Consider the following 25729-nt stretch of genomic DNA (forward strand, 5'->3'; position numbering starts at 1 on the left):
CCGGAAGTTCCCCGCATAAAGACCAGGCCAGCTACGGCGATTCTCCGCTTTACCACTGCCTGGTAGTTTCTACTTTCTAGACTGTGTAGCTCCTGTGTATTTTCGAACATCCTTTGAAACATGGGAATGCATTGGAAAACATGTTGTTTCGCACCGCTCATCCGACTTCATTGCTGGGGTTGTGTATCTGCCGACGTCGAGTGCCGGAGTGCGGGCGGGTCTGGCCTCCCGATCCGCGGGCCACCATCGGCATACCCAGTTGGGGAGTTGGGGCAATGCTACGGACCGAGTGAAAGAAGCACAGCATAGCTATCTAGTAGTACACAAAGTACAAAGTACATCCGATAAGGTACGCTAGATATTTTTGTTACATCCCAATCATGGTCATTATCGTCATCGTAATCAGCAGTCATATGTACATAGCATATCAAGATGGCTTTCTCTGCCTCCATCACGCTGAACAAAGTGCTGCAGCTGGATGAAAGCAGAGAAAAACACCTAAGTAGTGACGATAGCGTAACGCCACTCATTTGCGCCTCCATATCATCCTCTGCCGCTCTCCACGTGGCGCGTCTTCTTCAGAGCCTCTTTGTACTATCACACGGTCAACAATATCAAGAAAGGCTGCTCGGATGATACTCGATGCATCATCTGATTATTTACTTTGTTTCTTCCCAACTCAATGTGCCTCATCTAGTCCCTTGCGCTTCAATGGATTCGCAGTCGCGGCGGTCGGTGAGTTCCTCCCCGGGCCTACCATTTGACGTCACTTTTGTCAGCCCCATTTTGTGTCCATGGTGTAGTTTTGCCCTGCTCTGCAAGCACCAGGCTCTTCTTTTCCGTCATCTCAGAGTTAACGCCCTCACCTGATGCACCGTTCTCAGTGTATACATCATCATATGCTGGTGGATACATATCTACATCGGCTTCTTCTGATTCCTTCGATGGAATGATCCCTTCCATAGCTGTGGCGTCGCTGGGGACCGGTTCAGGTGCGCTCTCCGGGACTGTTTCCACTATTTCTCTAGTGACAGGACTGACTAGTCGATCTTTGATCTGGTCGTTAACGTATACCAAGAAGTAAGGTGTAGGAGGGTTGTGGCGGTCTTGGCTTTTGAATATTTCGTCAAGATCGCGGACTTCTGTCACGTAAGTATCGTTGTATTTGCGCCAGACGTTCCGCTCAAAGTCGAAAATATAGATATAGTAGTGTCCGAACTCGACCGAACCATGATGGACAAAAACAGCATATAGTCGATAGGGTAGATGCTTGTAATCGACAAATTGACTCGAAATCATTGCCTGAGTATTATTGATTTCCTGTTCAAGGTCTTGATATGGGTTAGCTGCACTGTTTGGGTAACGTACTGAGACTGATACCTACTTTTCAATTCGTCTTGCGCCCCTTGGGCAAGCCGATCAAGTTCTGGAATAAGTTGAGGATTAACGTCTATTGCATCCTGCGCGGTCTCGGGGCTGTCCTTCATTTCGTTGAGATCGCTTAAAATGTCCTTGGCACTGTTTAATAAGGCAGCTGTGTCAAGGCCATCGGTTTCCTGTAACCAAGATTAGCGTACGCTTTCGGAACAAAGGCATCGTAAGCTCGTTTGTTAACCCATACAGTTTGGCGCAAAAGTTCCGCTCGATGGGACTCGAGCTTTTTCAGCTTATCTTTCCATTCCCAACATTGTTTCCGACGATTCAAAATCTCCGGCTTCCGAGTGTCCATATATCGATCTAGGTAGATGGTCTCCTTGAGGTCTAGGTGATGTGTGGACTTGAATGATCGCTTTTTGACAGCGTCGAACTGCACTCGCTGAACTTGAACCTGAAGTATGGGAGGGAGTTTGCTGATGGTAGCGTATTGCTCGGCAACCGAGTCCTCGACGTTGACTTTTTGGATATCGAAGGCCCCGTCTATAGCTGTGTATATATCACGGGGCCCTGTTGCCACATCTATCTTGATATCGCACCACCACTCCTCCTTTGAGCGTTTACCTTTGTCAGACAGGATATACGAGATTGCTTGTCCATAGAATAGACTGTAATCAGTTAGCATTTAATTTTGGCTATCTCGAGTGCTGCAGACTCACTCTTTCACCTGATCGACTTGTTCTCCATCCGATGCAATCTGAATCGGACGAATGGCGCATTGACTTTGAAATAGAACGTTATTGATAACTTCCGTAACATCCTGTTGGGCTCCAATCTCGACTTCCTCGATAAGTTGCCTGTGAGGATCCACTTGCGGCGCGGGTCGCGGTGGCACTGGTGGAGGTTCATTAGAAGGAACTACTGGACCTGCCGGTGTTTGTGCATCAGAGCTCTTTTCTTGCTTGGGCTCTGACTCGCTATTCGGCGCATCAACCATAACAGTATCCGGCGGCTCATTTTCTTTATCGTTGCTTTGGACGGCTGGCACCTCATTCTTCGCACCATCAGAGACGAGGGTAGCTTCGCTATCCTCGTCGCTTGCGCGCTTGGTCTTCTCTGGTTCGGCTCGCGCTGGTTCTTGGGCCGGCACTGGGCCCTGGATCTCATTCTCCGTGACTATATGCGGGGGCCCTAAGGGTCCTAGCACTGGCATCCCATTGATTTCACCAAGCCCTCCGAATTGACCTGCAGATATTGTTGACCGGCGGCGAATAGCAGCTTCATTGGAAGGGCTGATGAGGGTTAGCCGTGCTAGTTCCTGGCCAGGAGTAACAGACGGGTTCGGGGAAGAGATCATGTCCGAGAACAACACCCGTAATTCCCTGAGGACTAAAATGGTTGTGGCAAGTTAGTGGATATGAAGCAAAGGGCTTGGTGCGTTGCTTACACTTCTGAGAGCGTTCAACCTCTTTCTTTGAGACCTTACGAGAGCCCACCTGCTTTTTCTGGCAAGCCTCGTCGTCCAACCCCATTTTGAAATTCTCAAAGTCAAGAACCATATTTCGGTACGGCTTGATTGAGAAGTAAAATTGCAATAAGCTGTTGAGGTAGCAGGTATTGCCAATGTTCTGCAAACCAACTGGCCATTTAGACAAATCACGGTCTGACTTGCCGACGGAGCCGGGTACCATGCTGCTTAATAGTGGACTGTTTCTCTCGCTTGCGATCACACCCAGAGCCTTGGTATACTTCTCGGCCTGGGCCGGGGCATCATCAACACAGATAGTGTACGCAGCCATAATTGCGCCGTCATCTGCAGTGCGATCGGGTACTTGGAGAAGCAGATATGCATCACCGACATCCATCTCGCCGGCTGTCATCTCGCCAGTCTTGACAAAATGTTTTAGAACTTCAGAGTTCCGCGCCTCAGCGATGAGTTCAACAGCACGCCGCGCGACGTCCCGGCAAGATGGATTATCGTTGACCTGATATAAAGTGGGTTAGTTATTCATAACATGTACGTATTTCGCACTTATACGCACCTTTGTAGTAAACATCGTCATAACGAAATCATCTGCTGTTTCATCGCTAACACCAAGAAAAACCTGAGCTTGCTGGGGTGTGGCAACTCCTATTGCGGGGGTGAGCGAATGGACAGATTCATAAAAATAGAAAGCGTGCTTACTGTCTTCCGCTGCCGACTTTATACGCTCGCTTTTCCTACTGTCACCTATCCTCCAGAGTCGCTGGCGGGTTTCAGTCTCTTGGGTGGTCGTGGTCGAACTAAGGTAGGCATAGAACTTTCCTATGATACTATCTTCGGTAAGTCGGGGGTCGTCGTGGCTGAGGCCGAAGTATTTGTAGGCTTCGGTGACGTCTGCTTCAGTGTACAAGTTCGTATCGGTGTATGCCGCCTCAACAGCACGACCAATTTCTTCCGAATCTTCACCACCTCTAAGTATGCCTATCTCCTTGAGGCATTTCAAATATCTAGGAGCCCGCTCCCGATCAACTGAAATTTGACGAGTGAATGCCTCGATGATATCGGACGATAACATATCTTCAACAACTCCCAAATCTTCATAGTAACTATAATTTGATTAAAGAAAATTCATGTGTTTACCTGGTTTGGGGAATACTAACGGGGCTGGTGCCATTTGAAAAAATTCCCGTCTGGGGGCTTTGATATCTGAGTAGTCAATCAGTATATTATGTTTGCTAATATTGACAGGGTACCCACAATCAAATGCATCTACTGCAAGAAGTAGTTCGTCACGGGCGGGCCGGAGTGTGTATTCATCCTGATTGCCTTTCTTCTCTATCAAAGGTCGTTGTGATATAAGCGCTGATAGCTCGTGGAACACATCGTCAAGGAAAATCCTTTGCGGGTCTTGGTAGGGAATTGCCCCCCATGGGTTAGGGCGTGGAGGTTCCCATGCATTATCCTGGTGTTCAATCAGCATGACAACTGCGGCCGTACACACGGATGCAAGTACTGACCTTAAAAGTGAACCCTAGGAATTCAAGCAGGCCTTGACAAGGCTTTCCATCAACACCGAAACTCGTCATAAATCGCTTATTAATAGCTGATATTGACTTGCCCTGTTGGTTGCTTTGGAGTGCATTCCAAACGTAGGTCCGAAGATTCATCAGGACGGTTATAGGTAGCGGGCGAGCCACCCCTTCCAACCGCTCGGGGTCTGCTGCAAGGGCCTCGTCTGTGCGCTTTTGTAGGACCACAGGATCCGTCAACAGCTGAACCATCTCACCAGAAAGGAGCGGAGAGGCGACCCCGACTGTTATCCTGAAGGGACAGCGCGGGTATGAACATTCGAAATGGAAGCTCTCCACCAGCTGACCTTTCGTCGTGACTTCCTCGTCAGTATTTCCTCCTTTATGTTTCCCATAGTAGTAAACCAGATGGTGTAGGTGATCGGAGAAGGGCTGGCTTGCTTGACCAGCAGGACTAGTTCCCACTTTAAGGTGTAGGTGGTATCGGCACTTCAAACATATCGCGGATATCTTCGTCGGCGTCCCAGAGTTGCTGTTATCCTGCCCTTGTGATGGCCTCACACTTTGGTTAGGCTTTGTGACATAGCTATGGCGACACGCTGATGGAGAAATGAAGTGAGGCGGTCCTTGGTAATAGTCGGGATAGACTGGCGGCACATCAGACAGGAGGTTACGGCCCGTATCTGGCGGATGAGCTGGGTCATAGTCGAATAAATCTTGTACAAAACGGGGCGCAGTCTTGCCTAAATCATATCATACAAGTATAAGCATTTTGTGATCTCCAGATTCGTTGAAACTACCAACCTGCGCTGCGAACGGACGACATGAGGGTATCCTCTCCTGGTTTTAGTGGGAGGACCGGCTCGTAGGTAGTAGAATAAATTTATAACGCTTCCATGTATTATGCAGTGAGATGCTCGTGTTGGGTTACCGGCCGACGGATAACTTTCTGTTATGTAGAACTATTCGATCACGGTGGGATGCTGCCGGAATAATGAGCGCGGGGAGCTCAACCCAAGCGCTAAGTATGTCTGCGGATGAATGACAGCAGCAAGGGTTCGCTCGGGATTCGATATTCGTGAGTATGTATCTCCAAAGCACTCGAAGTTCAAATAAAATAATAAAGATAGAAGGCCTGGGGCCTGTTCACGTCTGCTCACAATAACTGGCGACATCATCTGTAGCTTCAAGCAGGGCAGGTGGGCGGTGACGGGTGGCAGAAACTCCGGCTTCCTAGAACTCATCGTCACGCACCACAGCCGACCTCGTCCAAGTCCACTTTGAGCTCCAGCGTTCGCATTGTCACCAACAACCGCCATCATGGGCTCGTCCGCGGAAGACCACCATTATCACCCTCAAGACACCATCTCCCGGACGATGAAGACGACGGGGCTCACGGGCTCCGTCGGTCTCTTCGCATCCGCTGTTCAGAACACCCTCGCCCGGCAGAACGTGGGACCATGGGGAGTCTTCGTTCGGAGTGGTGGCACAATTGGTATTTTCGGTATGATCTGATTGATAATTAAGGGCTGTCTTTCTGAGTTTGTTTCTAACGTTTAACCAGCCGCTATGGGAGGTACCTATGAGTTTGTGAAGACTTCGTCCGCCAACCTACGAGAGACGGAGGACGTTTGGAACGTTGTCCTTGGTGGTTTCTTTTCCGGTGCAATCCTCGGTCTGCGAGGTAGGTTTGCATGATCTTGATGTAGGGTCTGTACTGATGACAGTTTAGCCCGCACATTCCCCGCCCTTCTTGGTCACGGTGCGGCGCTGGCCACCGCAATGGGTGCATTCGAGTACACCGGTGGATCATTGTTTGGCTACAAGAAGAACCGTGATGTTGATGAATTCGAGCGTCGGGAACAGCTGCGAACACAATGGAGGACCTCCGGTGAGCAGACGCTGGCCGAGCTGGGTGAGGGACGAGGTACGTTGGCTTGAGTGAACCCCCTTCCGTGTATCAAATACGGCCCCGCTAACTTCATTATTATCAGGAATTTACGGCCCCGGATACCAAGAGAGACGGCGAGAGCGGATTAAGGAGGCGTACGGAATTGACGTCCCTACCAGTGCTCCCGCGTCATAAAATCGGTTCACATCGGCGTCTCTTGTCCAGTCTCTGTAAAATTACTTTCAATATATCGAATGGCCTCGTTAAACAGACATACAATAAAGGTTTCTTTTGTTTATATTGCTTTTTTACTCACGGCCCTTGATCTTGGCGGTGTCCTACCAGCCAATTAGAGCGTAGCTTTATCAAATCATCAACGTGCATAAAAGGTGGCATAACTGGAGTATTTCAAATGCAATATCATTCCAGGTTTCGTGTTCCTGCATGGCTCGAGGTTGTTATACAACAAGAGAGACTTCAAGCCACTCGTCTAGAATGATTCGATCGGGCTAGGACGGATAATTGCCGCGTGGTTCGCATGTCAAAAACACCGACGTCCCGAACTCCAGGGGCCATGTTCGAGAATCATAACTTCATAAATCATAACACCATGCTAGGCTTGCTGGCAGACCCGTTCGAACTTCGGGAATGCCTCGATCAATGGTGGAGCTTGATAGACTAACAGCCTGTCATGCCATCGCCCCTATTATTATGTCTTTAAAAAGGGCGAGGGCTGAAATTATGGGTCTGTACTTTGACGCTTCCTCAGCCTTCTCCTATTTACGTACGGAGGAGATGGACCGATAGTAATCCGTCTTACAAAAGGGGCCCCTGGTAAACAGACTTAGGGGCCCGAATTTTCTGGAATGAACCGATCCTTCCGCCCCATGAAGGAGAAATGAGGACGGTACGGGCCTTAATTATCCTATAATTAGGTGTGGAGGTGCAGGAGCACAACGTGCTTTTCCACTGCAGATGGTGGACCTGCATTGTGATATCAGATTTGATGACCCCTTTCTCAGGAGTCAGTAGGTAATCCATGACAGAAGGACTTGAATTTGATATCAGTATTATGTGATGGACGTGATGGTGTTAGAAGGTTGAGATCTCATATTGAGGTAAGAAATAGGTCATGTAGTATTGGGTTAGCAAACAAGAACCTTACAGCGCCACTGGTATACACCAAGGCCGTCCATATAGCCAGTAATTGAAAGGTATGCTAGGAGAAGCTTTCCAGATAGAGAGGCCTCAAGAGTGGTCTACACCTTCGTAATTGTCGGTACTTTTTACCTTCTCCAACAACCCAACAACTTGGGGAAGACAGGCAGGGTCGATCGGCCGAACCTTTGGAACGAACCGCGATAATCATTAGTGATTGATGCACCGTGCATGACGTCGACGCCGGGAGGAACACTTCAATTCCCCTAAAAGGAAAGATCCGCTAGGATGGATGGATGGAGATGCTTCTCCTTTTTCCACCCGTTTGATGAGATTCGCCACTAGCGCTGCGGAAATGGGATGGGACTTCACGACCAAGAAGGAGATTGCTGTGGGCTGAAGATCCACTGCATTTCAAGGCGATTGGGCCTCCCTAATCCCATCGCCACAGGCATCAACCCTTTCCGATGCTGCGATCCCCAAAGTTGGGCTGACCAAGCCACGCTGGGTCGTAAGGGGCCGTTTGAATTCAATAATCCAGAGTTGTGAAGAGAATGATCCTGCTGCTTCTGTACCTGAGCAGCTCCTGAGCGGGAAATTAGAGTGGGCTTGTGTAGGCAGCGGCATTTCTCCTGATTTTGCCATCGAAGCATAGACATCGTTACCGCGATATACGCAATGATAGCTTGCTCTCTGCATGTGCCACATCTTTGGTAGCGAGGGTGTGTGCCTCGGGTACGGGCAGTAAACTCTGGATAACCTGATCATATTCACCCAGTGAACTTTGGGAAATATGAAGACACCACTGAGGAACCATCACTCAAACAAACTATCGGATCATGGCGAGTCAGGATCCACGATGTCAATGGGTCCGGAGAAGCCGCCCGTTCGTGGTGCTGGAACTCTGGGTGTAGTTGCAAGTGCTCGTCTTGGGCGTCATCATTGACCAAAGGTCGCATCGTCCAGAAGTCGACGTCATCCGAGGCCTTTCAGTTTCTTGTTCTGCTTCTTAACCCCTCCTTGGTCGCTGTCATTCAGCCCTGGAATTTGCTGGTACCTATCAACTCATTTCATCATCCATTATCAAGGAGCCCTGGAACTTTGGAAATCAACTGCAGTCTGCGCATCCATTCCTCCTTTCCCTGGCCCGGTGGGCCCCATACATAACCACATTCCGATCGCCCAGGCACTTTTATTGACCGATTCTCCTGATATTATTCATTCCGGTTCTCCTTACGACTAGTCTGCTATTATTATCGGCGAGTCGCTAGTTACCTGCTAGGGACGAAAAGCACCCCCGCAAACAGTCCGCTCCAGGCCTTTGCCAGCTATCGCCCATCGACCAATTTCCGCCGCCCCGTTCGCCTGGTAACCAAACCGCCCATCCCCAAAGAGTAAAAAGCGAAAGGGGACATTCTCTCCTATCGTGCTTCTGCGTCAATCAATTATTATCTTGCCTCTTTCTCTTTCTTTCAAATTGTCTGCCTGCTGCTCTTGCATCCGCCTCTTGTCACTGATTGGGTCCATTATTGATGTTGCCGCTCGCTTTGGTTTGCACCGCCCTGTTCGCCTCTTGACTGCCTCTACTCCCCCTCTTCTGTTTCGCCCTCTGAGCACGACCCCGCAATGGCAACAATACTGCGGTCGCAAACACCTGTACAGGACCCATTTGGTCCTGCATCACAGCCCCATGCTTCTCTGATGTCGAGTCGGGGCTATGGAGGACGATCAGGCTCCCGCCCTAACTCGATCGCCGCTCCTGGTTCCAATTATAATGTTGCTTCAGGTGCTGTCAATCCATCACCCCTCAATCACTACGGGCGATTTCATGAAGAGTTGGATGCAATGAGTATGCGTGGTTCTACAGCCGAGGGGCCTTCAGGAATACAACGGTCACAGTCTCAGATGTCACATTCCCGATCCGCAACACCAACCCGATCCGGCACTTTGAAGAAAAAGTCGTCCTTAAGTAAAAGAGGCAGCCTGCGTCGCAGTGGAAGCCGACGCAGTATGCGTGCTGGAAGTGTGAGAAGCCTGGCCCTAGGTGACAGAGAGAAATATAACGTGGATGGGGACGAAGATATGAACAGCGCCTTCTACATTCCCGTTCCGACCACTGGAAATCCGACAGAGGTCCTGGCAGAGCGATTCCAGGGTAAGTCAAGGTTCCGAAGTCATTTTCAAACCAATATCTCAATATTAACTTGAATATAGCTTGGCGCAAGGTTCTTAAGGATCTGATTATGTTTTTCAAAGAGCTCCAAAAGTCCTATGAAGCACGGGCGAAGCTGTATCTCTCCTCGACAAATATCCTGAACAATACGTCGCTTCCATCAACATTCCTCAAATCAGGCGGACTTGGAGATGCGACTGAAATTCTAACAGACTTCCACCGGCAAGCACACCTCGAAATGAACAAAGCGGCAGAGGTGGAGAATGAAGTTGTCAACCAGCTAATAGGGCTTCGAAATGATCTGCAAAAGAAAACCAAAGAGATCAAGGGGCTTTCGGGCGATTTCCGCAACTCTGTCGATAAGGAAGTCGACGTCACTCGGAAGTCTGTCCGACATCTTCAGGAGGCATTAGGGCTAGTGGACACAGACCCTGGTGCCACATCAGGCAAGGGCGATCCGTTCATAGTCCGCCTGAGCGTTGAGAAGCAGATTGAAAAGCAAATTGAGGAGGAAAACTACCTTCATCGAGTACGTTAACCGCATTTCGCCGTTTGGTATTCCTTTTTTGCTAACCCTGTTACCAGGCGTACTTGAATCTTGAGAACTCTGGCCGCGAGCTTGAGTCCATTGTGGTTGGCGAGATCCAGAAGGCTTACAACGCTTATGCTGGTATTCTGAAGCGCGAGGCGGATCATACGCTCGACACTGCTGACAAAATGCGCGTGGGGCCGGTCTCTATGCCACACGACCACGAATGGAACACGTTTGTCGCAAACACTGATGAAATGGTGGACCCCCGCGTTCGTATTCGAGATGTTGACAATATCTCGTATCCTGGCAAGGAGCACCCGGCCGCCGCTGAGGTTAGGTCGGGGATGCTGGAGCGTAAGAGCAAATATCTCAAGAGCTACGCTCCTGGATGGTTAGTTTGCTCTTGTTTTATATCCTTGGACCTTCTAATATTATTCCAGGTATGTTTTGTCACCGACTCATCTGCATGAGTTCAAGTCGGCGGACGGCGTCGCGTGGCAGACGCCAGTGATGTCATTATACCTTCCGGAACAGAAGCTCGGCTCTCATTCGCAGCCGGACTCGACGTCGCACAAGTTCATGCTGAAGGGACGACAGACGGGAACCATGCACCGCGGCCATTCGTGGGTGTTTAGGGCAGAGTCTTACGAGACAATGATGGCATGGTACGAGGATATTGAGAGGCTGATCTCCATGACAGGAGAGGCTCGGAATGCGTACGTTAGGCAACATGTACGTACCGTCAGCGGAGCCAGCTTTCGGAGCAGCAGTGATGGAGTAATGGATGAAGATGAAGCAGACCGAACCCCATACTCTGCCGGATCAGTCGTGATGAACCAAGAGCGCCCAACTTCTCAGCCCCGCGAGCCCGGTGGGAAGTTCCCTAGCGATGTGAATATCGATCGTCATCTGCACGCCCCGATGTCCCCTTCAAGCGGGGAGAGCTCTGGAGAGAGAGATGTGCTAGCTGCTGCAGGTTCGCTACCTGATGGTGGACACTTTACTGGCAGAGGCGACCGCTTCTACAATGACCGAGATTTTGATTCAATTCAAAATTCGAACCAGAGTAGGACCGCAAGCAGTGCGGGGGCGGCCCAGCGGTTCCCCATAGACGGCTACGACAATGAGCAGGGAAACTGGATGTCTTCAACCAACTCTTTCAATCACCACGGCCAACAACCGCCCACTACCATTGAAAATCGTGTCAATAATGAATACTCTCAAGAACAATCCACAAACCCAATATATGTTGCCGGACTCAGTTCAACTGCGACACGGGATCACGTCTCGTCACCTCGCCAGCGAAACCGCGGTGAAAGCTCATCAACGGCATTTACAAACTCAAACGTGACCGAGCACACACACAATACGGCGACTACTGTCCCAACATCCGTTGAAGAAGAGTCAGATGACGATGCCGAATTCAAGAAGAGGCCCCGCTCACTCCGCTCTGGCGTGTCATCGCTCCACGACAGCATGCGCAACTCAATCGAAGTTCCCAAGAGACCTGCTGCACACACCAAGAACAGCATTTCCACCATCGAATTGCACATTCCTGGGCATTACCCTCCTCAACAAACTGCAGTTTAATTCTGCGTGAAGAGTGGAGGACTAGGTAGATATGTGGAAAGGCGCGCAATGCTTTGACCGCATTCTACCCTTTTTTTTTTTTTTTTTTTCCTATGTGATAGTTTATCTTTGCACTAGCCTCCCACCTGTTTACACCATAAACAGTTGATCATCTTCCGCCACGTCTGGTATGACTTGAAAGAATGTCGAGTTATATTATCCTATCATACAGGCAATTCGAGTTATCACTAACAGCGATGGCACAGGTGAATGGGGAGCAAGTGCTTATGATTTTCCTTTGTTATTTACGCTCGATTTTCCTTCTTATCTCATGCCATGATTGCTCACCATTTTCACTTCTCCTGTATTATATTTATATTCCCCACTGTCGATATCCCCTTTGCTGCGCTAGGTTGGAATAGTTTCGTTTTTGTTTTCTTCTCTTTTCACCCGTTTTATCATAAGGCGCTGCAGGACAGAACACGATATCCCTGCCATTGGATTTACATAGATGACGAAGTTGAATATCATGCCGTCTATTGGATTAGTATCACTCGCTTCTAGACCACCTCGTACTCAATACTGCTGCTTAACACTTTAGTACGTAGAAAACGTCTACCCCGCCTTATGCAGGCATCATCTAGATCTCAATAAATACTACCGAAGATCGCCCGGGTAAAATAACACTATTAGCCACAACACCCGGCTCTTGGAAGCGTCAAGGGTCGAGCATCCCCTTCATCCAAGATTGGAAGTCGCACACGGTGTCACGACAGCTCCTGACCGTCCGGCCGGAGAACCCGATCCATTCAAACAAGCCGGCGGCTTAGTCAACTAGTCATTGGTGGAGGAATTCCGTGGCGGGGGACTGCGCTGCTTGCTCGTGCTATTGATGGCCCGAGATGCCCCGCAGTCCCACCAGTTGTCGGGACGGAAGGGGATGTGTGCGGATGGGCCGGAGGTTCGGAGGGAGCGCCACGGGGAAGGCTCCGTTGTCTTGCTGGTGATTACATTGTTGAACTAAAATCCAATCTTGCCTTGTAGGTATGTAGGCTAGGCATTCTTGTTTGTATGTTCTCTTTTATGGTAGGGGTTGCTACGTATGCGCTTGAGAATATGTACGTTGGGGAGGAATTGGTTATTGAAGGATCTTAATATTTCCGTCTATCAAGTCCGAAATCCTGGACATGCAAAAATGAAAAAAAATAGAGAAAAAGAAAAAAGGTAATAAAACCGTTATATACATATAATCATAAATGGGGGATTGAGTTTATTGACGCAGGAAGGTTAATGAGATGCCCCGTTTGCTCCAGTCTTATCTTGTTCTGTGGTCGGTGGAGCAAGACTTCTGGCGGGGGCGGGGTTGAGGACTGAAGCGGCAGGAATCAGAGGAGCAGAAGGGTTAAGTTCTAGACCGAAGCCAGGCTTGTCGAGGATAGAAACATCCAGGTAGCCCTTTGTAGGGATTGGTTCGTTGAGGAAGAGGTTGCCGAATACTGGCTCGACGGTGTGGCCATCTGGCGAGTTGGCGAGGTACTCTTGGAACGGGGTGTTGGGCTGCGAGACGACGAAGTGGTAGGAGTAAGGGCCGGAGGCGTGAGGGACGACAGGGATGTCATATGCGGCAGCGAGGGCAGAGACCTTGAGCAGTTCCGTGAGGCCGCCAAGCCACATGACATCGGGCTGAATGATGTCGATGTTGCGGCCCTCGACGAGCTTGCGGAAGCCGAAGCGGGAGTACTCGTGTTCGCCGGTGGTGAACTTGACGGTGGGATGAGCGCGCTTGAGCAGGGCCTGGCCGTCAAAGTCATCGGGAGTGAGACATTCCTCCCACCAGTCGATGTGCAGGCCCTCAGCTTCGGCGCGCTTGACTAATTCAATGGTGTAGGGGACATTCAGGGACATGTAACAGTCGACACGGAGGGGGAAGTTAGGCCCAACGCTCTCGCGCTGTTTGCGGAGGTATTCAATGTTCTTGACAAGTCCCTCGACTCCCTCGTCCGGCCCATGAGGAAGAGCAACCTTTGCGCCGACGAAGCCCGCTGCCTTTGCAGACCCAGGTTGAGGTCCTGTGCAGTAGAAGTCTAGACGGGAGCGCGTGGCTCCGCCGATGAGCTTGTATACCGGCTCATTGCGAATCTTTCCGACGAGATCCCAGAGAGCGAGATCGATCACGGAGATGACGGCGATGGGAAGACCTTTCCTGCCGTAGAACATAGATCCTCGGTACATCTTTTCGAAGAGCTCGTTGACATCGCGAGGGTCTTTTACATATGTTAGTTAGACTCAGTTCTCCCGGCATACAGGCAAGGATAGTTCGGCATACCTGCGCCAATCAGGAAACGTTCAAAGTGTTGGTGTGCGAGCCAGCAAGCAGGAGGGCCACCAAAGCCGGTGGCAAAGCCCTTGGACCCATCGGTTGTTTCAATTTCCACGCAGAAAGATCCCAGCACATTGATACCCCAGGATGTTCGTGATCCCCTATATTGTGCCCATCGCGTCATGGGAGTAGAGATGTCGCTATCGATCAGCCAGTGGCCGCCTTTGACCTAGTAAACGATGGTATAAGCATTGCACGGTAAACACATTGGACGCGAGATCATTTGAAGGAGTAGAATGGACGAAGCGTGAGAAAACATACATTGTGATAATCACCGCCGGATCCAACACCATCGATGAGGAATGTGCGAATCTCCTTGATGCGGGGAAATGTTGCTGTAGTAGAAGCCATGGTGATGATAACAGGCAGAGGAGACACTGCGCTAATCTATGGGAGAAGAGGGGATAAATAAGAAAGAAGAATGAAGGAAGCACGAAATGTCCCACGAGGGCAGCCGGGGATATTTGAGGGCCTTGGTCTCGCCGGCACAGAGGGGCATGTGGCAGGCTTCGGAGCAAGTCCTAGGCTCGGGGCAATGCTCCCCCGAGATCAGCGACGCGGAAAGCCAGCCTGTCGGCTAATATTGTGGTCTCGGTTCCTTGATTTTTTTCGACTCCCTTTCGACGGCAGATCAACGGCGGTGTTTCAGTTCCCCCAGAATCATCAGTAAGCACAGGGGGTGCCTCGCCGTGCTCAGTAAACAAATTGTACTTTCGCTGGAGATTTGCGGAGATTTGCCAAGCCTCGTTTTTGCGGGGGTTATGCACGACCAAGCCGTATTAGTAAGGATTATACCGCACTGCCTCAGGCACAACCCCGGAAGCTCCTCCACAGTGGCAGGCATGTGCCCAGTGCTCAGGACTCACTACTGGGCCGAAGTGCGCTTTCCCTCTTGGTCATTCTCCTTCTCTCCCCGGACTTCCCTCTCCTCTTCACCTTCAAACGCGAGAAAAAAAGAACTTGTCAGCTTGAGCTTGCGGGTCTTCCAATTATCATCCTTCGTCGAGCCCCGCCTCTTTATCTTCGTCGATCTGAACCCCTCTCCCGCTCATTATGCGCTTCCGCCATTGAAGGTGGATGGAGCTCGTTCCCCCAAAGCCCAACCTCGCTACACACCATGCCGAACACTGCTTCTGCGGCCCCGTCGCAGCAATCGCCTCCACCTACTTCAAATCCGGCTTTTGACCTGGATAAAGATCACAGTGCCGATGAGTCTTGGTCTGCCATTGACAGTGATACTGGTGCTGCGCAAAATGGATCATCGCGTGGCTTGAAACGCAGGCGGCCACTCACAGTATCGTTAGTACCTCTTTGCCCCAGCGGGATATCCGGCACGGGATATCTACAATGTAGTGTGTCTCCTGTTATGGCAGGATCGTCACTTATACCGCAGAAGTTTGCCTGAACAGCTGGATTGACAACCTTAGGTGCGAATTATGCAAGCAACGGAAGGTGAAGTGTGGTATGACCCTCAATATCCGTCACCTTGTCTTGTTGCCAGTGTTCGATATCTAACAACTTAGACCGGGCCCAACCAAGTTGTGGGTGGTGTACACGCAATGCCCAGGTGTGCGAGTACAAAGAAAGAAAGAAGCCTGGCCTTCGTGCAGGTTACGGGAAGGAGCTAGAACAACGCCTAGGTATGTACTCCCCAACCTGTCGCTATTATTCCAGAGTTGTGTTCTTGTTTTCTTACTCGGGAACCAACAGACAGGCTGGAGGACATCATCCAGACGCAAGCCCGTCTCATCGAAACACATATTCTCCAAAGTCAACCCAGGGGGTCGCATGATCTTCATCACCCCGGAGCTTTATCTTATAGTTCGCCATCGGAACCCTCTGCAGCACATGGACCGAGTCCACGGAATCCGTTCTACATGCAAGAACCGTCATCCGTACCCTCGGCTCCCCGCCCGCCCGAGCCCTCTATCACTAGTCCGACGGACGTCTCGGTGAAGAATTCTATTCAGAGCCACCTCACTGGCCCTCTTCCCTCTGTAACTTCCTTACCACAGATTACAAACACTACTTCGCAGAACGACTTCAATGATAACGAGTCGTCTTTGAAAGTGCCTGTCAGTTTGTTCGCTAATCAAGAACAGTCGTTTTCCGACCCTGAGCTTGACCTCCCCCCTTACGACCTTCTGTATGCATTAGTTGATCTCTACTTCGAGCACCTAAATACCTGGTGTCCAATCCTTCATCGAAGAACCACACTAGACACCTTCTTTGGACCTGCTCCTCTTGAAGAGGCTGACCGCATGGTGCTTTATGCTATTGTTGCAACCGCTCTTCGCTTCTCAAGCGACAGTCGACTCACTGAACAAAACCGAAAACGGTATCACGATTGTTCGAAGCAAAAAGTCTTGCTCTATGGTCTGGAGAACTCTTCAGTAAAGGCACTCCAGGCCCTAGTGATTCTCGCCCTTGATTTAGTCGGGTCATCGAATGGGCCACCTGGTTGGAAATTACTCGCATTGATAACAAGATCTGTGGTCCAATTAGGGCTAGCTGTCGAGGCGAAGTCAACTCTTATATCTCCGGTGTATCCGTCCATATATACACTACGCGCAGTTACGCTTCCCGAATCGGAATCGTGGATTGAAGATGAAGGCAGACGTCGACTCTTCTGGATGGTATACCTTCTCGACCGGTATTCAACTCTGGCAACGGCTTTCGACTTTGCTTTGGATGATAAAGACATCGATCGCAAACTTCCTTGCAAAGATGAGTACTTTATCAAGAATCAGCCAGTCGAAACGAGATGGTTCCAATCATCGAATGACCGCCCAGATAATCTCATTCGCTCTGAGAATGTCGGATCATTTGGGCTCTATGTGGAGATACTTGGTATTCTCTCGCGGATACATGTTTTCCTCAAGCGACCCGTTGATATTGGGGCACTATCTGATGTCGAAGAGTGGCAAGCAACCTACCGTAAACTGGATAGTGACTTAACCACCTGGGAATTCAATCTTCCTACTGAATATACCTACGAAAATGCCTCTCGAGCGTTCAGTGGCTCAAAACACAAAGGACACCATTGTGAATGGGTTCAATTACATTCCGTTTATCAAACGTAAGTCAACCTAGGATTAAATTATTCTGTTTAAGAGCTGCAGTTTCTGCTCTCTATGGCCAGCGTTAATAGCCCGATAGAGCAGTTATTCGGCTCCATTCTTCTGCAGCGTATCCCACCACCAGGTCCCCAATTTTTACGCCATCATACAGTGCTAGCCAACGGTGTTTGCTTGCGGTCGACAATATTCTTTCAGTTACTCGATTCGTGGTTAACAATAACATCTTGGACAAGCTTGGACCACCTTTTGCGTTTACACTATGGGTTTCTGCGCGTTTGCTGCTCGTCCATGGCTCTACGATCGCCCATACAGTCAGCCCCGATATAGTGTTCATCGTTGACACTCTTTTTCGTATGGGTAAATATTGGAAAGTTGCGGAGCGCTACAGCACAATATTACAGCGAGTGCTTGATGAGTATGGCGAATACCAACAAGCTGGCGCCGTTGATGGCGACAGATCCACGCCGTCTACTGTCAAGATACTCGCGGACATGCGTCGGTGCGCTTTCGACCTAGACTTTTTGATATCTCGGCAACCCCGTTCTTCACCAACTGCTAGCCAGCCTACAGCACAGCCAACTGGGCTACTGTCACGAAACCTAGCACCAAACGAACTGGAATATCTTGATGTCTTCGGCTTCTTTAATGTCCCACGAGTTCCTGCCGGCCGAACTCCTGATATCAACAATATTGACATGGCAGAGCCTGTCAATAACCCTATGTCGATAACTGGGCTAACTGGGGCCGGAAATTCGAATCAACTCCCAGTGGATAACACCTCCACCAACACGAACGAATTTAACATTACGAATTACTTGATTCCGACCCCCGAAACAGACTGGCTATTCCGCCCTGGGGGTTAACCACGGCCGGGGAAGAAGGTCAAATTGATCTCGAAGAGTCTTATACCTGTAGTCCAGAGCTTCACTATGCCGCTTTTAACAGCATGAATTAAAGTCGACCAGGCGAGAAAAGTGCTGTCCGTCAGATAAACACATGTGGTTAGATCTAATCACGATTGAAGAGCTGCAACACCGAAAGGTCAACCAGATCACGTTCCCGGACACATGGAACATACAAACGTCCTAGACCATGGAATGGCATTGGGAGCCAGGTTCGAGCCCAGTTATGGACCGGAAGAATACGATAAGCCTTGGTCGTGTTCTGCGTCCAACTTGGAACCCGGCAACGCATTCATGCTATTTGCCCCGTTCGTCATAAGATAGCCAAAGAAGATGCTTTGCATAACTAGTTCCTTGGTTACCATTGACCTAGTTAATTTTACAAGACTACGTCACCCTTATTGGTGCAAGGGCCAAAAGCAGTTCTTCTGCCATGCCAGTTATCAATAACCTACTATGAAAAACCTAGACCCCGTGAAATATCTTGCTTAAGATTGAGAAATCTAAAGGACCAGCCGTGTATAGAGACATAATAAGGAGTGGAAACAAAAGAACCCTTGAACGAATTTACGAACCCGTCTCTTTTGTGCCGTTAAGTTGCCAAGCCAACATACAAGTCGCAACGGGTTTCTCTCCCATCACAACTGCACGCATTGGATGGCTTTCTTAAGGAGCAAACCAGAGGATCCAGAAACACGGTGTAGATGAACAGAAAACGGAGGGGACTCGAACTTTCGAGCCTCCGCAGAAAGAGCAAGTAGGACACCACATGTATCCTAAGAGCACTAGGGAAAAGGGAGAAGGCAGCACTGGCAAGGAAGGTCGCTAAAACAAAAAATCGAAACGAAAAAGAAATAAAATCGCAGTTCAATGCCTGTTTGAACTAATCTTCATCACCTGGCTCAATCCTGACAAGGATCTCTTCAAGGAATCCTTCGAGGAAGGAGGGAATGCCAGCTCCCATACCAACGGGGGCGTCATTGTCCCAGCGATCAATCCTGGTGAGAACACTTCGCAGGTCGCTGGATAATGATTCTATCATTTCTTGAGCATGTTCTCTGCGAGACTGGAGCTCCAACGATGCTTTTAGGCTTTCGCCATCGTGGGCTACCGCTGAACGAGTTGCATGATCTAAACATCGGGAACGGCGGCGGATGGCTTCTCTTAAAGCAGGAACAATGACGCTGCTTAGGGCTGTTATATCGTGGGATTCCCGTGTTTGCCCTGTTACCTGTGTGTTTGAAGGGGCGGGTTTATTTAATTGATGATTACTCGGAGCGGTTTGATTGGATGGTGAACTGTGTAATGGCGGATGTGGATGATTTTGGGGTTGGAGTTGGGGTTGTGGCGGCGGGGATGTATGTTTCGGTGTTGGGGGAGGGCGTGGAGGTGAATGGGATCGCAGCTGCGGCTGTGGCTGAGAAAACAATGGAGGCTGCACGCGTGGTGATTCCATCCCAGCCCTAACATGCTGTTCTGTGGGTCTCCGAGAGGGAGACCCTGCCATAAGTCCATGGGAAGTTGGCGCCTCTATCGAGGACGACGCGCGCGATTGATGTGACAACGGTGATGAGAGAGGGGTCTCTCTTTCTACAACAGTCGACACTGGGGCTCCCGGCGAACGGTCCAGTTGGAGGAAGCTCAAGTCCTGCGCTAAAGATTGCTGCAGAGCTCGGTCGTATTCAGTGCCTGGGCTTTCCTTAAGATGCTGATGTGTTGGTTGGGGAAGATGTGAAGGTGTTTTGGGCAAGTTGTCAAAATGCGTCGACTTCGCTGGGGAAGGGGGCAATGGAACTTTTGTCGGCGATGACGGCTTGGGTGAAACCAAAGGCGTGCTGTTGGCTTGTGTAAACGAAGGAGGTGGAACGTTATTCGATTTGGGAACCTCCTTTCGGGTCAAATCAGCTTTGGGATCTCGGTCCCTTGTTCCCTGGTCACGAACATTAAGATCCGTCTTTTTCATCGGATTCAGAGCGTGTCCTCGGCCCACTGGGCGAACCGTGCCAAAATCCCAGAGATCATCCTCCTCCTCAGTTGTTGTTGAAACTGATGGAGGCTCATGATCCAAATATTCGTCCTCATCGGCCTTCTTATTCCCACTCACGGCCTGCCAGCGCTCATAGCGCTCGATCAGCTCTGTTAGGTAATTGGTCTTCTTCGCCCGCTTAATGAAAGGATGCTCGAGCAACTCTTTGGCTGTTGGTCGCTCTCGCGGGTCGCGCCGCAAACACAGCTCAACAAAATTCTTGAAGGGTTTGCTGTATTCACCTTGCAGCGTAGGGGGAGGATTCTTAGGAATCAGGAACAGGACTTTCATGGGATGGATGTCTGAGTATGGAGGTTCTCCGTTGGCCAACTCAATTGCGGTTATCCCGAGGGACCAAATATCAGCCTTGTAATCGTATCCTGACTGCTTGATTACCTCGGGGGCCATCCAAAAAGGGGTTCCCACAAAAGTGTTTTTCTTTGTCATGGTAGCTGACAGTTGGCTGGAAACTCCGAAGTCTGCCAGCTTCACTTGGCCGGCCGATGACAGAAGAACGTTAGCAGCTGCCGAAAATACGCCGTTAGTTTTTTTTTTTTTTTGCCTTCATTGAGGATGGTTAAAGTGGCTGAAGCAAACGCACCTTTGACATCGCGATGTAGCTTTTTGTCGCTGTGTAGATAATCCAACCCCTTGAGGAGTTCACGGATAATGATGACAATATATTCCTCTGGAATAGGCCCCGGACGCATTAAATCAGAGCAGCTACCCCCAGAGCAGAATTCCATGACAATCCAAAGACTGGAACCCTTCAAGTATGATCCATGATATCTTGTCACGTACTGCGAGTTGAGTTCTGACAGGATAGCGATTTCCTGGATGATATCCTCAACTTCATCCTCGGCGTTTTCGACATCGATTATCTTGATCGCGACTGACTTTCCGTTACGTTTATCGACACTGTAGTATGCCGTTCGTATTAAGATTGTAATTCTGAGGAGGGGAGGGCCAGGTGTCATACCCTTTGTACACCCGTCCGAAGCTTCCACCACCTAAGCTAAAGTTAGGAACATTGTCAAACAGTATGGTTACTATTGTTGACACATACCAATGCAATTCTGCTTCATGTAAAGCGTCTCTGGATCCACTAGGCCTTCCATTTCGACCCTTCGAGTATTCGTAAATCCTCTACTAGACTTCTGTAACGCAGCACCAGGTTAGCAACAAGAGGCCCAATGCAATTCCAGCATAGTACATATAGAGCCATACTGGGAAACCGTATTATATAATGATCATCGGCTCCGATAAGGAATGGTCGTAGTGGTGCCACCTTACCTATCAAGGGCGTATTCTTCGCGATGGAAGGGAAGGGCAAAGCGCAACAGGAACAGATCTCGGAAATTGATAAACAAGGAAATCCAGAAAATGAAGGAAGCTATCGAGATAAGTTACAGAAGTGTTGCGATGGCAGTTCCACTTCTATTGTTGTGGCGTCTCGACGTCAACAAAAGCGGGCAGTGAGCGGCTGAGTCTTACCGTATAGAAAGCAAGACATGCCAATCCTTCCTTGCTTAAGCCGAGGGTCAAGTCATGAGGAGCAAATAAGGTATTGGGAATAAAGGGGGCCAAATTGAAAGATTCCTTGCATCATAATCCACCAGGGAGTTAATGACGAGGACCGTGACAACAGCAACGACAACAGCAACAAAACAATAATAATGCCATGACGGACGATGATTGGGGCCAGCGCGGGGGTCTATTCTGCCAGGCGGTAAGAGTGGATTCTAAAGGCGGTGTGCACAGCAATTATCAATATCACAAATCCTATTTCTGCTTTACTCCATAACCTTTATCCAGTGAACAGGGAACCGTTGTCAAAAAACCACTGTTCTCGCACATCAAATGAAAATGATAACTATCTGGATCCCCAAGCATTTCCTTCCTAAATTCCCGACTCCAGCCCATCGATGACCATTGGTTTCTCCGATGCCGTGGAACTCTTGTCGAAATAATCCCGCGGCGGAGATGTGCGGCCAGAGTCGATAAAAAGGTCGGAGTGGTGACCCGAGCAGGCATGAAAATCGGGCTGCCTGACGACAGAGGTGTGGAGGTGGTCGGGGCTCTCTCTGAACGGGGGCGAAGAAGAAGTTCCTCTGGCTTAGCTGGGAACGGGGAAGACATCTCCTTTCCGACTGGCTTGACTGGGCTTTCCACACCGTCCCCTTCTGAAGATTGAGGCATGTTCTCAACAGCAGACTTGACCAAGTCGGAAATAGATGCACCGCCCATGATCTTCAGTGTGGGAACATCCACATCAAGTTCCTTGAGGAACCACGCACGAATATCAACCGCGACTCGAGAGTCGACACTTTGGTCGACTAGGCCCACCATTTCATCCAGCTTCTGCTCCTCGGTCATTCGCAACAAGGGTTTAAAATGCAGAGCCAATGTGTCGCGGATGATGGTATAGGCTGCATCAGGACCGCTGGCGCTCTGTAGCTGCACTCGAACCCGCTCACCAGCCTTTACCGTTTGTGCTTCAGAGCCAGATTCTTCTCGCAGAATGAAACGGTTGAACTTGATGTCACGACAGTGTGCCTCTTTCACATAGAGTCCGGCAGGAATATAGTTCACGCCCATGGAAACCTGTGCCCTGCCATCGGATGATGGCCCCGGACGACCAGAAAGGATCAATTAAGACAAAGCCCTGACAAGAATTCGGATTATCGGACAGTGAAGCAGATTCGGAGTATTCGTGTACTCGTCGAATCGGCCTAGGAAATTCACGGGAGCCACTGGAGCCAAGACTGATAATCATCTCCGGACGATGGATGCGAATGGCGAAACAATGCATCTACGATATTGACCAAGATTTCCCTTATGCAACCGAAAGTTGTCAAGGCACCTAGTGTAGACACGGTGTAGTATTGAGGCCCTCTCTCGAGTTGGCTTTATGCCACTACTGTGAGCTAATTCATGATTCCAAGCTGCCTAAACATCTGAGTTGAGAATTCCGTATGTGTTCAGTGACCAGGTTTAGTGCGTGTAGTACGCTGCAATTTTGTCGTCTATTTAGTCAAAATTAGCAGTAGACATACATCTTTCCCCCTAGTACATCTGTCAAGATGGCCCATCGACATCCGTACAGCGTAGCGTCAACCGTGGTATGTCCCTCCGGGATTATCCCAGTTCATGAACATCCAGTCATGGAGGGGGGCAGTGCTATGGGCATTGTAGCTCATATTTTGATCCTCTAGTACCGGTGGAAAAATAGCTCCCAGAATTTCTGGCATGATGAACTGGTCAGCTGATAATCGTCAGTTGGGTATGATAACAAAGGCGTGAGACCCACGGTCATGGAAACCCATGTTGCCCGGTATAGGGTTATCTGACACCAAACCAAAGTCACCGCTGGAGTCAGGTATAGTCAGGCTACCGCCCGCATCTGCATTGAGGTTGGGCTCGCTTCTCCCATCACCCCCCATCCTCGAAAGCACAATACCAACAGTGTCTGCGGCTCGCTTTGCTTCTTTCGAAGTTGAGCTTCTACGCATCCAGATCCCTCTGGCACGTTGAAGCCCACGTAGAATTTCATCTTTCCTCTCCATAGTTCGCCCATTATGCAATAAGGAGCATAGGATCATTGCTGCAGTAAGAAACTGATGATTCATTAGCGAGGTGACTCGCCATCGCATCTCGTGCAGTTGACCTCCAGCGCAAGTTTCCTCGTCAAGCACATTCTGAAGCTCGAGAGTGCCCATCGACGCATCAATGCACGCTTGTCGCGAGTAATCGAAGCCGTCCTGCTTGCCCGATGGAGACTGCATACACAAGAATCGCTGATGTAGCATGATCTGACCCTTGTACAGCATATGTCTGATAAACAAACGAGCTATAATGACCTGTGGCGAGTCGGTCACACTCGCCGCCATCGATTTCCACTTCAGGGGTGCCGGGATGTTGGCAGCAGTATCATGAAGGATACGATCCACCTGCATAACCTCTTTATAGGAGCAAGGCTTGACCCTGCTTGTGAGATCTGCAATGATACCGAGGGCCTTCAACATTCGTCTGCGAGCGATGATCCCTAGAGCTGTTGTCAGCTCGGTTTCTAGTCGTGGAGGTGGCAGTTCCCTAGTGTCTTCGTCAAAATCAGTATCATTTAAATTCCTTGGCTCGGCAGTATCACACTTCCAATCCACGATCATCCGCGGCATCCCCATTTGGTTCGAAATCATGACATCACTCATGAGTACAGTTGCCCAGACTCGCCGCCGCATCTCAGCCTGGAAAGGTAAGATTCCAGGGAAGTGGCTAGGATCACGGTGGTAACCCATGCGCATCGCAAGATTAACTTCCACGGCAAGGAGATACCACATATCTCTATTCGCATCCGTACAAACGCAGAATTCCGCATAGATATAATTGATGACGGTTTCAAGTACATATGGACCCGGTTTCGTATATTCGCCCATGATCAAGCATTGGACGGTCTTTTCGCGGTAGAGATCAACCTGCAGAGATAGTAGCTCATTATCGCGGTTATCAGGCTGATTTGATGCCAGACAAGCAAGACATATCATGCTGAAGAGCAGCCCGACCCATATTATTGGGACAGCCGAGGGGTCAGCCCAGAAGGCCTCGTACTAGGGCCTGTCAGTACTGGATCCTCAACGCGTAGGATGATAGGATCAAGTTCGAGTACTTGCCTCTCGCAAGAAAGCGGGTGCATGGACAGCAGCTGGATGTCACCGAAGTATATGAGCCATTAATAGACAACAGATAGACAACGTCGAAAGGACTTACCGGCTGAGACGAGATCCAGATAGTTGAAGTAGCGCGATATATAACGATCGACTGCGTATCTTGGAGGGAGCGCAGACAGAATATCTTCTCGAGATGTTGGGCGGCATCCATACAAGAGAAACGCACCATCTCGGCCCGGGGCATTTGAGTCACCATTATTATCCTCGGGATCATCCGCGATCTGACCTGGACTCTCTGCTAGCCGCAATTGTTCTTCTCGATCCACATGGTCTTTGAGATCGGCTATGCCTTCTAAAATGGCAACCCAGTGGTCCCCTCCAATGTAGCGGAGCTCTGACGCACTGATTTTCATACTTCCACACTCTGAACGCTCATCTATCGGAGTATCCTCCGGCATCGTATCTGTCGGAGTTGGCACCAATTGTCGTACATTGGTGTTGGTATGCATGTTAGCAACCGCTGCCGAGTTCGACATGACAGACATGACAAGTCGTTCCAGTTGGACTAAACGATCATGTGTGTTTGATGGCGCTGTCGGAGCTGTCCTTGATGGGGCGGCGACAGTTGAACTATTCTCTGAATATGTACATGTTTGACCGCGTATAGAACATAAAGAGCATGGCCTCTTGCGATCGCACCGTGATCTAAACAAGGTTCAGTGCCACATTCTGTACAAAGGGTGTGGTAGAGTGCTTACTTTCGACGCCTGCACGGATTACACGACAGCTGAGGCTTTTCCCTGCGCCGACTGGGGTTGAAAACCGGCTGCGACGGAGTGGCAGCGTCACTTTTCTGTGCGGACTGGGAAGCATCCATGGGGCGTCAAATTAGGGGTAGACTGGAGAAGGAATGAATTCACGTCTAGATGATTGATTCTTTGAGGAGAAACGGAGATGGTGTTCGTGAT

At 49.8% G+C, this 25729-nt stretch overlaps 9 protein-coding genes across 9 annotated transcripts; 3 read left to right on the plus strand and 6 right to left on the minus strand.

Moving 5' to 3' along the window:
• Positions 1-663: 663 nt before the first annotated feature.
• On the minus strand, positions 664-5540 carry ASPVEDRAFT_42366 (ubiquitin-specific protease UBP2). The gene is made up of 12 exons (XM_040812572.1): positions 5191-5540; positions 4375-5129; positions 4115-4319; positions 4018-4063; positions 3560-3963; positions 3417-3505; positions 2822-3359; positions 2094-2763; positions 1622-2042; positions 1385-1556; positions 867-1331; positions 664-753 (listed from the first exon to the last, which is right to left on the minus strand). Exons 1-12 carry the CDS (start codon positions 5210-5212, stop codon positions 680-682), a joined length of 3861 nt encoding a protein of 1286 aa, XP_040668608.1. The 5' UTR covers positions 5213-5540; the 3' UTR covers positions 664-679.
• Positions 5541-5650: 110 nt separating this feature from the next.
• Positions 5651-6537, plus strand: ASPVEDRAFT_42368 (uncharacterized protein). The gene is made up of 4 exons (XM_040812573.1): positions 5651-5890; positions 5951-6070; positions 6119-6313; positions 6381-6537. The coding sequence occupies exons 1-4, from the start codon at positions 5707-5709 to the stop codon at positions 6470-6472; spliced, it is 591 nt and encodes a 196-aa protein (XP_040668609.1). The 5' UTR covers positions 5651-5706; the 3' UTR covers positions 6473-6537.
• Positions 6538-9061: 2524 nt separating this feature from the next.
• On the plus strand, positions 9062-11730 carry ASPVEDRAFT_29392 (SLM1 family PH domain-containing protein; the record flags this gene model as incomplete). The annotated part of the gene is made up of 4 exons (XM_040810219.1): positions 9062-9590; positions 9650-10137; positions 10194-10531; positions 10581-11730. 4 exons carry the CDS (start codon positions 9062-9064, stop codon positions 11728-11730), a joined length of 2505 nt encoding a protein of 834 aa, XP_040668610.1.
• Positions 11731-12834: 1104 nt separating this feature from the next.
• ASPVEDRAFT_194067 (L-rhamnonate dehydratase) lies at positions 12835-14774 on the minus strand. The gene is made up of 3 exons (XM_040809151.1): positions 14351-14774; positions 14036-14258; positions 12835-13973 (listed from the first exon to the last, which is right to left on the minus strand). Exons 1-3 carry the CDS (start codon positions 14438-14440, stop codon positions 12997-12999), a joined length of 1290 nt encoding a protein of 429 aa, XP_040668611.1. The 5' UTR covers positions 14441-14774; the 3' UTR covers positions 12835-12996.
• Positions 14775-15558: 784 nt separating this feature from the next.
• On the plus strand, positions 15559-18134 carry ASPVEDRAFT_698982 (putative C6 transcription factor). The gene is made up of 3 exons (XM_040816043.1): positions 15559-15729; positions 15800-17168; positions 17249-18134. Exons 2-3 carry the CDS (start codon positions 15967-15969, stop codon positions 18030-18032), a joined length of 1986 nt encoding a protein of 661 aa, XP_040668612.1. The 5' UTR covers positions 15559-15729; positions 15800-15966; the 3' UTR covers positions 18033-18134.
• Positions 18135-18496: 362 nt separating this feature from the next.
• On the minus strand, positions 18497-21482 carry ASPVEDRAFT_42373 (putative Ste20-like serine/threonine protein kinase). Its single transcript, XM_040812574.1, has 5 exons — positions 21325-21482; positions 21164-21254; positions 21077-21107; positions 20699-21015; positions 18497-20621 (listed from the first exon to the last, which is right to left on the minus strand). The coding sequence occupies exons 2-5, from the start codon at positions 21213-21215 to the stop codon at positions 18955-18957; spliced, it is 2067 nt and encodes a 688-aa protein (XP_040668613.1). The 5' UTR covers positions 21216-21254; positions 21325-21482; the 3' UTR covers positions 18497-18954.
• Positions 21483-21879: 397 nt separating this feature from the next.
• On the minus strand, positions 21880-22695 carry ASPVEDRAFT_29396 (acyl carrier protein; the record flags this gene model as incomplete). The annotated part of the gene is made up of 1 exon (XM_040810221.1): positions 21880-22695. The coding sequence occupies one exon, from the start codon at positions 22693-22695 to the stop codon at positions 21880-21882; it is 816 nt and encodes a 271-aa protein (XP_040668614.1).
• A 257-nt stretch (positions 22696-22952) lies between these two features.
• Positions 22953-25013, minus strand: ASPVEDRAFT_699019 (fungal specific transcription factor domain-containing protein). The gene is made up of 4 exons (XM_040816044.1): positions 24765-25013; positions 24247-24701; positions 23408-24189; positions 22953-23362 (listed from the first exon to the last, which is right to left on the minus strand). Exons 2-4 carry the CDS (start codon positions 24636-24638, stop codon positions 23211-23213), a joined length of 1326 nt encoding a protein of 441 aa, XP_040668615.1. The 5' UTR covers positions 24639-24701; positions 24765-25013; the 3' UTR covers positions 22953-23210.
• Positions 24824-25638, minus strand: ASPVEDRAFT_133186 (Zn(II)2Cys6 transcription factor domain-containing protein; the record flags this gene model as incomplete). Its single annotated transcript, XM_040807005.1, has 2 exons — positions 24824-25466; positions 25520-25638. 2 exons carry the CDS (start codon positions 25636-25638, stop codon positions 24824-24826), a joined length of 762 nt encoding a protein of 253 aa, XP_040668616.1.
• Between the last annotated feature and the right edge of the window lie 91 nt (positions 25639-25729).

This window comes from Aspergillus versicolor (genome assembly GCF_001890125.1).
Source record: "Aspergillus versicolor CBS 583.65 unplaced genomic scaffold ASPVEscaffold_5, whole genome shotgun sequence".
Classification (NCBI taxonomy): domain Eukaryota; kingdom Fungi; phylum Ascomycota; class Eurotiomycetes; order Eurotiales; family Aspergillaceae; genus Aspergillus; species Aspergillus versicolor.